Here is a 12220-nt window from a genome sequence, read left to right as displayed (position 1 = left end):
TCCTGTTACACTGAGCTAAAAGGAAAGAAAGTTTATTTTTGTAATTTAGTTTTTGTTCATAAACAAATTGAACTATAAGGGCAGTATGAAAAGCAATAAAAGCCCTAGACCAAACTGTGTACGTGCCGTCACATTTCACTATTAGTTTCTATTACCCTTTCATTTCAAGCAATGCGTTTTGTACGCATTGCTGACATCTATAAGAAACCTAACTAACACTTTTTATTTCTGTACGAATTAATAGCTGGTTAATTTTTTGATTCCACATTTAAATAATACAATTTCAATATGAACAGATCTGCTTAATGTAATTTAAATTATATTTTATATTTTTATTTTATTTTGAAATGCCTACTTCCGGAAGGTGTTGTCGTTTCTTTATTGAAGCGCTTTTCACGCCTCTGCATCTCATCCACGCCGTTTGCGTTGCCGTCGGTTAACGATCCTTCGCCAAAGCCTCTCCCCCTTCATGCGAACGTTTGTTCGTCTTGGCATTTCCTCATCTAAGTTATTTATCATTTATTTACGAATTCAACTTTTAGCATCACACGGGCATCTCCAGGGTAATGCTGCGAGGAGAGAAGACATCTTCACCACTTAAACAAAGGTACTGTTGTTCACAACTTTATTAATCACGCTGCCTGTAAAAATGTGTTTAATGCAATTACAATTATAAACGTATATCACATTTCTATTGCCTGACACGTTTGACAGATCGCCATCAAGTTGACGACGTCACTCATCCTGCTATCAAATTGACGTCATCATCCAGTAGAAGGATTTTAATGGGCTGTTACAGATCTCATAAATACAGTCAACTGGTGAGTTCTTCATAAAACATACTAGACAGATCAATGCCACATTGCAAGGGTTTGGTTTTATTAGATCCCAATGAATCATTTCTCTTATCTTTCTGTCCTGCCCTTTTTCTTTAGTATCAGGTGTGTTTTGGGGTGGCATGTATTGTTGAGCTCAACCGAATTTTTTATGTCACATTTATAATACTACCTGAAATAAAAATGTATGTAAAATGTGATAGGGACTGTGAAGATCATAATTATTATTATTTTTATTTTTTTAGCTTAATATTTTAAGAGGCCTCAGTATAAAAGCATGGTAGAACATCTGCTATAATGAAATCTGAATTGTGTGTGTGTGTGTGTGTGTGTGTGTGTGTGTGTGTGTGTGTGTAAAAGAAAGTACACCCTTTTGAATTCTATGGTTTTCAAATCAGGACGACATAACAAAAATCATTGGTCCTTGGCAGGTCTTAAAATGAGGTAAATACAACCTCAGATGAACAACAACACATGACATATTACACTGTGTCATTATTTATTTAGCAAAAACTAGGCCAAAATGGAGAAGCCATGTATGAAAAACTAAGTTGCTGTCAGGCGCTGCTAATCAAATGCCTTTGATTAACTGATCATCAGCAAGCGTGACCAACTATATAAAAGCAGTAGTTTTTGGCAGTTTGCTGGTCTGGTGCATAACACAATGCCAAGGAGGACAATGATCTGCAATGATCTTAGAGAAGCAATTGTTCCTGCCCATCAATCTGGGAAGGGTTATAAGGCCATTTCTAAACCATTTTAAGTCCATCCTTCTACAGTGAGGATTATTCACAAGTGGAAAACATTCAACACAGTTGAATGACAGCAGTGGACTTCCCAGCAAATTCACCCCAAGGTCAGACCGTGCAATGCTCAGAGAAATCACAAAACACCCAAGAGCTATATCTAAAACTCTACAGGCCTCAATTGACGTGTTAAATGTTAAAGTTCATGACAGTACAATTAAAAAAAGACTGGACAAGTTTGGCATGTTTGAAACGGTTTCCAGGAGAAAGCATCCAATGTCCTTTGGACAGACGAGATGAAAGTGGAGATGTTTGGCCAAAATGCACAGCGCCATATTTGGCGAAAACTAAACACTGCATATCAGCACAAACACCTCATACCAACTGTCAAGCACTGTAGTGGAGGGGTGATGATTTGAGATTGTTTTGCAGCCACAGGACCTGCTGGGCACCTTGCAAGTCATTGAGTCGACCGTGAACTCCTCTGTATACCAAAGTATTCTAGAATCAATTGTGAGGCCACCTGTCCGACAGCTAAAGCTTGGCTGAAATTGGGTCATGCAACAGGACAATGATCCCAAACACACTAGCAAATCTACAACAGAATGGCTGAAAAAGAAAAGAATCAAGATGTTGCAATGGCATAATCAAAGTCCAGACCTCAACCAGATTTAAAGCTGTGGCGGGAACCTTGAGGGAACTGTGTATAAAGAAATGCCAGCAAACCTCAATGAACTGAAGCAACATTGTGAAGAAGAGTGGGCCAAAAAAGACTGAAAAAGTCCTGCAGAAAACAATTACTTCAAGTTATTGCTACTAAAGGTGGCTCTACAAGCTATTGAATTTTGTTAAATAAATAACGACACCGTGTAATATGTCATGGTTGTATTTACCAAATTTTAAGACCTGCTAAAGACTAAATGATTTCTTATTTTGTACTCAATTATGAATTTATATAGCGCCTTTCAAGAACCTAAGGACACTTTACATAATGTTGATGGATACAAATATACAGTGATCATATAACATACGAGACAACAACCAAAGTAAGCATTGAAATTGAAAGTAGACAATCAGAATCAGAAGTTCTCAGAACTCGATCTCACAGTACGGGCAGGGACATGAAGGGTGTATTCATTCTGAAAGTTAAGAAGGTGCTAAACCATGACAAGCTTTGAAACCTAGGACAAGTATTTTAAACTGAAAGCGAAAGATAACAGGGAGCCAATGCAATTGCTGTAGAATGGGAGTGATGTGAGCTGATTTTTTTGTTAAATGTAAGGGCATGAGCAGCTGAGTTTTGAATTAGTTGCAAACAATCAAGGGCTTTAGTGGGTAGGCCTTAAAACAAAGAGTTACAGTAGTCCAGACGTGAGGTTATAAAAGCATGGACAACAGTTTCAGCATCTTTGAGGTTTAACAAAGTTTGTATACGGGCAATATTCTGAAGATGGAAAAAAACAAGACTTAACAAGCTGATTGATATGGGGTTTAAAGCATAATTTAGAATCAAAATGTACCCCAATATTGCTTCTAGTAGGTGAAGGATAAACCATAACACCGTCAGTATGAATCGAGAAGTCATGTTGGGAGGAGACGAGGGATTTAGGGCCTACTAAAAGGATTTCTGTTTTTTCAGTATTCAGTTTTAAGAAGTTTTGAGCCATTATACTTTGAGATCATATAGCCAAGATGTAATTGAAGGGGGAGGAAAAACAGAATTAGGCTGAGCAGTAAGATAGATTTGTGTATCATCAGCATAACTGTAGAACTTAAGACCATGACGCCAGATGATCTGACCCAGAGGAAGCATGTAGATTAAAAATAGAAGTGGACCAAGAACAGATCCTTGAGGCACTCCACGGGAAACAGTGACAGAACGAGATTTGTGTTTATTAATGCTGATGAATTGTTGCATGTCTGAGAGATATGAGCTTAGCCACTGAAGGACAGTTCCAGTAATACCGATAGCAGTTAGATGACATAGGAGTACAGAATGGCAAACCGTATCAAAAGTGGCACTCAGGTCCAAGAGGACAAGAAGGCTGAGGACATCAGTATCAGAGGCGAGGAGGAGGTCATTCACTACTCTTAGAAGAGAAGTCTCTGTACTGTGGAGAGGACGAAAGCCAGACTGAAATGGTTCATGAAGATTGTTTTTTTTTTTTGTCCAAATGGATATTCTCTGTTGTCCCTGAGTAATTCATTTAACTATAGATAGAACTATAGATTTTTTCAGATCTTAGTGCAACTTGTTCTTTGTATGGAAATCATTTACTAAATAGCAGTTAACTATTACTCCACACCCCACAAAAACATTTAGTTAAATATCAATTCCTGTTGTCCAGTGGTGTCTAGAGTTGTTCCATATTAATTTCTGCATGCTAATGGTTGTGTTCCCATAGATCTAATCCCATAAACTCATTGTGGATTAGTCACTCACCACATCCACACAGATCCTCAGAGAAGCATGAGCTCACACAAGAGACCTGTCCGGGCTCAGCCCGATTCTGAAACCAGTTCCTCTGTGGCCCGTGACCTGACCGTGACAGGTGGAGAAGAGTGCTCCAGTCTCCTGACCAGGCTGATGGAGCTTCCCGTATCCCGTCTGTCCCGGCAGCAGCTGAAACGGCTGGAGGATCATCAGTACAGCAGTGCGGGACGGTCCCTCATGGAGTCCTTCATGCAGGGATACTGGTGCTGGCTGGTGAGCAAAGTGCCTCTCTGGATGGCTCCGAACCTCATCACTATAGTGGGACTTGCTACCAATATTATCACCACTCTGATACTGGTATACTACTGCCCTACTGCCACCGAACAGGTATGCTCATGCTTTACTTAAATGATCACTGTTTCGGTATATTGGATTATTGGTTTAAATGGATCAACTACAAATCACCTCCTAATTAATTTTAGTTTCACCTACTAACAGTGGTATAATGCAGACTATCATCATATAGTTCAGAATTTTTAGCAGTTATTTTAATTATTATTAATTATTTTAATATGAGTTTTAGTCTAATTGTCGATATTTAGCAGCATTTGCAATGGTCACCATTAGGGGTCTTAGTCATTTTTGTTGATTTGAATATCAGTTATGAATATTTAGTAGGTGTTACAGTAGTCACCAGTAGCATTTGGCCTCTTCTGCTAGTTTTAATATCAGTTTTAGTCTAGTTCTAAATATTTAGTATTGATTGCAGTGGTCATTATCAGGACATTGTCTTTTTGTTTATTTTAAAATTGATTTGAATCTAATTTTGAATATTTAGTAGCTGTTGCAGTGGTCACCATTTGTTGTTGTTGTTCAGTTCAGTCTACTTATGAATATTTAGTAGCTTTTATTGTAGTCAGAGACTTTTTCAATTGATTTCAACCGGTTTTGAATATTTTAATTATGAATATTTAACAACCCGCTATTGCATTAGGAAATGTTTTTTGTAATATAGTTTTTAGTCTAATAATTATGAATATTAAATAGTTATTGCAGTGGTCATCATCAGGACATTATCTTTTTGTTGATTTTAATATCAGTTCAGTCCACTTATGAATATTGAGAAGCTATTATTGTAGTCACCATAAGAATATGTTTTTTTGTTTGTTTGTTTAGATCGATTTTAATCTAACTATGATTTAGTGGCTATTACAGTGGTTACCATTAGGACATGACATTTTTGATGATTTATAATCAGTTTTATTTAATTATGAATATTTAACTTCTGTTACAGTGGTCACCATTAGAACAATGTCTCTCTTTTTTGTCCTTTTATGTCAGTTTTAGTTTCATTATAAATTTTTAATTGTTTTAGGGGTCACAATTAGGACATGACCTTTTTGTCAATTTTTATATCAGTTTACTTCCACTTATGAATATTTAATAGCTATTGAACTAGTCACTAGTAGGATGTGGTCTTTTAATGTCAGTTCTAATGTAATTATGAATATGAAGTAGCGATTGCAATAAAGTCTTGGCTTTGCATACCCTGCCTCACATGTAGTCTATGAAGGCCATACTTTATTATATTCTGAGCTCTACCGAGGAGATAATTGCTGTGGTCTGTTTAAACAGCGTGATAAGATACTGTGTATTGTCAGACAGCTTGTTCTGTCGGCTGTAACAGTCTTTGTTTATCAGATATAACGGTCTTATGGGTCCTGCTGTTATGGAAAACATTATGGCTATGTGTATACGACACTCTCTCTCTCCATGTACCATTAGTATTTATTAGGGATAAAATAACAACTTAATGTCCACCTTTGTGGCTGTTAGTATGAAGTTGAATGTTGGTCATTGGCTCACAAATTCCTGTGAAAAGCATCCAAGTCGACACAAATTTAAGCCTGTTTTATTTAAATTTGTCTGTCTTTTTCAGGCACCAACGTGGGCATACTTAGCCTGTGCTTTGGGTCTGTTCATCTACCAATCACTGGATGCCATAGATGGGAAGCAGGCACGACGGACCAATAGCAGCACGCCACTCGGCGAGCTGTTTGACCACGGCTGTGACTCGCTTTCTACAGGTCGGCTCACGTTTGTGTATGCAAATACAGTCGGCTACTATTATGATATATTTCTTGGCGTTACTAAAATAACATCTAGACTATTATTTAATTTAGAAAATTTGTGGAAAAATAACTTTGCTAATTCTTTTCCATCAGACATTTCTATTAGATCCAGTTCAATTCACATTTATTTGAATAGCGCTTTTCACATATCACATTACATAAGCAGCTTTATAGAAAATGCATGTTTCTACTTTATCAGAGGTGACTGTTTCAATGTAATGTCCATATGACAGAAAGTTACAGTTCTAAGATAATACAAATCATGGGGTTAGCTAAAATGATGTATTCATTTAAGCAGAAACAATGAGTATGTTAAGGCAATGATTGCATGGATCTGATGTACACTGCTTTGTTTTCCATCTCTCATACAATGTTAAAGTAAGTTCATAATCATATTTTTGGCAAGATTTCTGTGCATCCCTAAATAGATGGCCATATGTACATGCCAAATGTCTTACTGAAGCCTGTATTGTTGTTTTCTGTCTTTCTCTGATGCAGTGTTTGTGATCCTGGGCACATGTATAGCAGTTCAGATGGGTACTCACCCTGACTGGATGTTTTTCTGTTGTTTTGTGGGCATGTTCATGTTTTATTGTGCCCACTGGCAGACGTATGTTTCTGGAACACTGCGCTTTGGCATGTGAGTGAAAACTCGCCTTTTAATCGGAATTCATGGCTCCTGTACTTCACTTTCAGTACACAAAGATTTAGATTAGGGGAACACTATTTACTGTTTCCTAGTTGCTTATAAGCATGCATTGTACTAGCATATTGGCTGTTTATTTGTACTTGTAAAGCACATAATAATGCCTTATTCTGCATGACCATATTCTACATCCTTTAATCCTACCCCATATCTAAATCTAACCACTACAACCACAGCAGCAATTAGAAGTTTATTGAGGGGAGAACTCCTCGTTAATAGTGAATATGTGTTCCCTAATCTAAAGTGTTACCCAAATATTATATTTGAACGGTCTGGTCTACTCATGGGAAACCGGCAGTTTTCAGACTGCTGTTGTACTGTTGATAAAGCACTACAGATAAAAAGAATGAGATTAATACATAACTAACTTTATTTCTTCTTTTAATCTCTCTTTGCTCTCTGCTTGTGCAGAATTGATGTGACTGAAGTACAAATCTTCATTATAATCATGTACTTACTGGCTGCCATTGGAGGAACAGCTTTTTGGCAATCTGTGGTAATTTAAATCAATCTTAATTCTTTAAAAATTTTGTCAGTTGATTAAAGCATAATTATGCTCATGGAGAAATGTGCTTAATCTATATACCATGATCAGGAAATCTCTAGCTTGCTGCATGTTTTGAGGGAAATGCAGAATCCCTTACATCTTAAACATTTACGGCCCGGTCACACCAAGAACGATAGCTTATATTAGTGTCCACACCAACATTCTGTTTATTAGCACATGCTGCAGTATATGCTGTTATATAATGAACAGGACATCAGAGATTTGTTTTCAATCTTTCAGATCCCTGTGATGAATATCCAGGCTAAAATAGTACCAGCCCTTTTCACTCTTCTGGGTGCCGTTTTCTCCTGCACAAACTACTTCCGGGTTATTTTCACAGGTGGAATGGGCAAAAATGGATCAACTATTGCGGTAAGTTAAAGCTAAAGTGAGTGGATGAAAATAAAAATGACAAGGTCTTTTAATAATTTTCTGTTATTTAATTTAATTTTAATTCTGTTTAATTCTACAAGTAACCTGTTTTTTTAATTGAATTAACATTTGATAATTATATTTTTTTAAATAGTACGTGTCAGGCATTTGCATTGTTTATTATAAATATATGAGTTGCACTAAATAAAAAATTTAAAAGAAGCTTGTTACTATATGAAGTCTAAATTAGTGGCACAACTTTTTTTTTCTTTTTTTTTTTAGGGAACAAGCGTTTTGTCTCCATCCTTCCATATAGGAGTGGTCATCACACTTGCTCTAATGATCTATAAGAAGTCATCGGTGCAGCTCTTTGAGAGACATCCCTGTCTATACATCTTAGCATTTGGGTTTGTCTCGGCCAAAATCACCAACAGACTGGTGGTAAGTTCATGGCATCAGTATACTGTATTTATTTCAGCTTCACTAAATAAGTACTCTAATAAATTGCTCCTAACACATGAATACTACTGGCAGATTATAAGGCATCTGAAACAATAAACTAAGTGCAATGTACTGTTGTCAAAAATATTGATACTGAAATATCTGAAACGCTTCCAATACAGTTTCATTTGCTCCAGGTGAATATTGTTGGTGTTACAAGGCTTGAATTTCGGTGTGAGATTGCACGTATTGCGCATTATTTAACTCATTCTTGCAGATTTTGTGCTCATACCCAAAGTGCGTGCACATAAAGCCGCCTCACAGTAGCTACTAAATGTATTTATTTTTCCGCTGCTTATTGCGCTTAAACAGTCAAATACACACAATGCTATAATGTCAAATAATGTCAAAATGCCAGTCTTGGCGAGGATTCACATGAACACAGTCATTTATGTATTTAAGTGAACATAAACGCATGCGTAACAGTATAATGGATCCGTGCGTCAGGTCTTAAAGTGACAGCAGCCTAATATCCCTGCTGCCAAATTATGCAATAATATTAAAAATATCTATATGGCCATTTTTCACATGGTATCGATGTTAAAATTGTGGCTACTAGTAACTTTGGAAAACCACTAGCCACACTGGCTGGTCAGCAAAAAAGTTAATGTCAGGCCCTGCCTCTACCTGACCTTTTGGTCTTAGCTTGCTGTTTATAACTGGTAGGAAGAGTTATGCCTTGAGCTGCACGCAAGCATAAAATTGCTGTTAGTAATATTTTCTGCACATTTTAGCATAAATAATTGACGTTGTCTGTAGTTCATATCTTTTAAATATCTGTCAGACTCGAGCTGCATTAGTATCAGTTAATCTAAATGTCACTAAAATCACGTCTGGTTTGTTTTCCAGGTTGCTCATATGACAAAAAGTGAAATGCCGCGTAATGACCTGGCCTTCACCGGACCAGCGCTGCTGTTTCTGAATCAGTACTTCAACAGTTTCATTAATGAGTACTGTCTGCTGTGGGTCGCTCTGGTACGTTCAGGATCTGTCTGAAAACATTGATTCTCCTCGCTCTTTTGAAATAAAGAGCTCAGTGTAGTATGCAGACACACTTTAATTTTCACATCGCAATGCTACTTCCACGGTCTACTGAGACTGGTTATTGAAACTAAGTTGAAAAAGAGGTCATTCAGAGACAGTCAAATGAAATTAAAATGTACACTATTTACTTTCTTAATAAATGTCTCCCGGATGACATAATTAAATAACACAAAATATTGATTTGAGTTTAAATATTTTATTAGCTCGCCAAACGCAAAACTTCCACCTCTCATTGAACATCCTGTTTCACCTAGAAATATGTCTGAATACAGAAGCAAAATTGATTGTGAATGAGGTTTCGCATGGAGTGCCCCAGTTATGCTTTTTCAGTTTAATATAGCTGTTTGTGAATGTAAAGGGTCTACAAAGTTATTGTCTCCAGAAGAAAGAACTGATTCTGATCTGCCTGAAACGAGGCGTCAGGAATTCTGGTCTCACTTCCTGTTACATATGTATGTAACAATGTAACACATTTGCATAATGCAAATGGTCTTCATTGGCTGCCCGCGAACAATGTCTACTTTGACCCGCCCTCAAACACTGTAGTTGTAGCTGAGCCTGGTAGATCATGGCTCTTTAACTTTAGGAAGCTGATGATCTTCACCTATATTTAACCTCAAAAAGCATACCTCTTAAAAAGGTTTGCTGCTTTTAAATTTTTCATCTTGCAGTATCAAAAATGCATATGCCATGCTTGAACGTTTTCCTTTTTGCTCGTAGGTGCTGTCGGCGTTTGATCTGGTGCGGTACTGCGTGAGTGTCTGTAACCAGATCGCCACACACTTAAACATCCGTGTCTTCAGCATCCAGCCTCCATCTCCATCCAGAGTTCAGGCAGACAGCAAAAATCACCACTAACCCCTGCTCCTCAAACACCTCCAGTAGGTCACGCACTTCAGTGAATGTGAAACACAAATCACAGAGACCGAGCCCAAATGGCTGCAGTTACAAACTTTGTTCTCGTAATGAAGAGAGGATATTTGAAGGCTGAAAGGGAATGTTAAAAAGAATAGGCATCCAACGGTTATAACACCATTCAGTTGTCAGTATTGCAATGTTAGATGACCAGTTTTGTTTTGCCATAGTTTGTAAGTCAAAGAATAGAAGATCTGCCACAGAGGCCACAACTATGAATGTCCAAAGTATTTTTCCGTTTTAATGTTTGTTTTGTGTTTGTTTTGTTTTTGTTTTGTTTTTTTTGGCCAGCAGTGTATAATTTATTCAGTTTACGACCAACGATACATCTGAATGTAGTTATGTAATAATTACAGAATGCCATAGGTATTAATTGTGAACTTTGCGGCCATTCGCTTCTAAATGAAATTTGAACCAATTTAAACTTACACACCAGTACACATCACTGTTGCCAATATAAAGCTGTGCTGCTGCCTGAGAGCTTTCAGAGAGGGAAGAGATAACGTTGACATGAAAAACAAGCCACAGGTGTTTCCATCAATATCGCAGAAACATCAAGAATTTCACATAATGCTAATTCAGCCTCTCTGATGTCATTCGGTTAACTCATTCATACAGTATGTGTAGATACAGTTTTTCTTTCTATGCATATGTTTCTTTGTGTTTATTGTGTTTTGGAGGGTATTATTATTATTACTTAGGTATGTCCATGTCACTAAATAATAAAAAACTGTATTAGAAACAGTATTTTGATAGTGCCATATTTTCCTAATAATAACTGGGCCCAAGAAAGACGTCTAGAATGGTTATGAGTTACACTGTACATATGTGAACCTTTAATAATAGATTATTAAAACCTAAAAATCGTGTTTGTGGTCTAAATACTTTAGTTAATGTGATAACCTGTGCTAAATTATTTTTGTGCCTTTAATTTGTCACTGTCGTTATACTCCTATGCACAGTAAAAGTTGGACTCAGCGATTTTGATATATTTTTTTTTAGCCTCTCGTGTAAATCGTATTTTGTTTGTAAGTAAATTATGTTCACAGCATCAAACTCGAGTCGACAAAGATGCAATTTCATACTCCTGCTTGTTTCATTGAGTTCTTATAGCTAAATCAGTCATTATATATATATATATTTTTTACCTTCATGTCAATTTGTTTGAGGAAACTGGATTTTTGAGACTTTTATTTTGCAAAACAATGGACATAAACCCTGCAGTTCTGTATCGGGTGCTTCCAATGGTAGAATATGAACAGAGTGGCCAAGCTCAATGTAAATTTCTCAAAACGCGTTATTGTTTTGCATCTACCTCTGAGCAGTTGCTTGTACATGTTATTTTAGTCTATCAGTGCGAGTTTTTGATTGGAAATGTTTTAATCCTGTTGTGAATCTTATGTCAGTGGGTTTCTGTGTATTTGTGCTTCTCCCTTTTTTAAGCATCATCCGTTCACCGGGGCCGCGCTGAGGTCAACCAAAGTTGCAAGACACACATAGTTGAAGAAAATGATGTCTGTCGCTGCAACTGCATTTGCATATTTGTATTAATTTGTACTTTGACCAGGATTTTGTTGTTTTGTTGATTTACAGCAAATACCTTTCTTTTTAATAGATTAATGGTCATGAAATAAAGATTGTTATATTTATGTTAGCAGATTTCTTGATCACTGCCTCAGTTTGTTTTAGTATAATTCTTGTACTAGCAAAAACACCATGGTTTTTGTACCATAGTAGTACTGTGGTATTCTTTGGAGTGCAATGCAAATGTTTTTTGTTTTTTTGAGCATCATAGTGTAAAAATAAATGGTAAAACATTAAAATCATGTAAATATAAAAGCAGCTAGTGGGAAGTATGTCTTCTGTGAGGGCTGTAGTGATATGGCAAGTACTGTATTTTTAACATGGCAAGATATTTTAATATGCTTAGTGCAGATTTAAGGCCTGTTCACGCCAAGGACGATAACTATAACGGTAACCATAAAGA

At 36.7% G+C, this 12220-nt stretch overlaps 1 protein-coding gene across 2 annotated transcripts; it reads left to right on the top strand.

Moving 5' to 3' along the window:
• The first annotated feature begins 353 nt into the window (after nucleotides 1-353).
• On the top strand, nucleotides 354-11892 carry cept1a (choline/ethanolamine phosphotransferase 1a). Of its 2 annotated transcripts, XM_084388574.1 has the most exons (11): nucleotides 373-607; nucleotides 715-821; nucleotides 3988-4403; nucleotides 5956-6103; nucleotides 6647-6788; nucleotides 7266-7350; nucleotides 7642-7773; nucleotides 8056-8214; nucleotides 9124-9249; nucleotides 10039-10199; nucleotides 11677-11892. In XM_084388574.1, exons 3-10 carry the CDS (start codon nucleotides 4053-4055, stop codon nucleotides 10174-10176), a joined length of 1281 nt encoding a protein of 426 aa, XP_084244700.1. In that variant the 5' UTR covers nucleotides 373-607; nucleotides 715-821; nucleotides 3988-4052; the 3' UTR covers nucleotides 10177-10199; nucleotides 11677-11892. The 2 variants fall into 2 exon arrangements, with proteins under 2 accessions (XP_084244699.1, XP_084244700.1); XM_084388573.1 differs by having other exon boundaries at nucleotides 354-607; nucleotides 10039-11892.
• Nucleotides 11893-12220: the final 328 nt, after the last annotated feature.

The sequence above is a fragment of the Rutilus rutilus genome (genome assembly GCF_951802725.1).
Source record: "Rutilus rutilus genome assembly, chromosome: 19".
Classification (NCBI taxonomy): domain Eukaryota; kingdom Metazoa; phylum Chordata; class Actinopteri; order Cypriniformes; family Leuciscidae; genus Rutilus; species Rutilus rutilus.
Note: the sequence above shows the minus strand (reverse complement) of the source record. Positions and strands in the feature narration are given on the sequence as shown.

What these genes read in the sequence shown, in the direction of transcription:
- cept1a (XM_084388573.1), top strand. Translation starts at nt 4,053, where the DNA reads ATGAGCTCACACAAGAGACCTGTCCGGGCTCAGCCCGATTCTGAAACC. An exon ending in CTGTGACTCGCTTTCTACAG is followed by an intron (nt 6,104 to 6,646) that starts GTCGGCTCACGT and finishes TCTCTGATGCAG; the next exon opens with TGTTTGTGATCCTGGGCACA. An exon ending in AAAATGGATCAACTATTGCG is followed by an intron (nt 7,774 to 8,055) that starts GTAAGTTAAAGC and finishes TTTTTTTTTTAG; the next exon opens with GGAACAAGCGTTTTGTCTCC.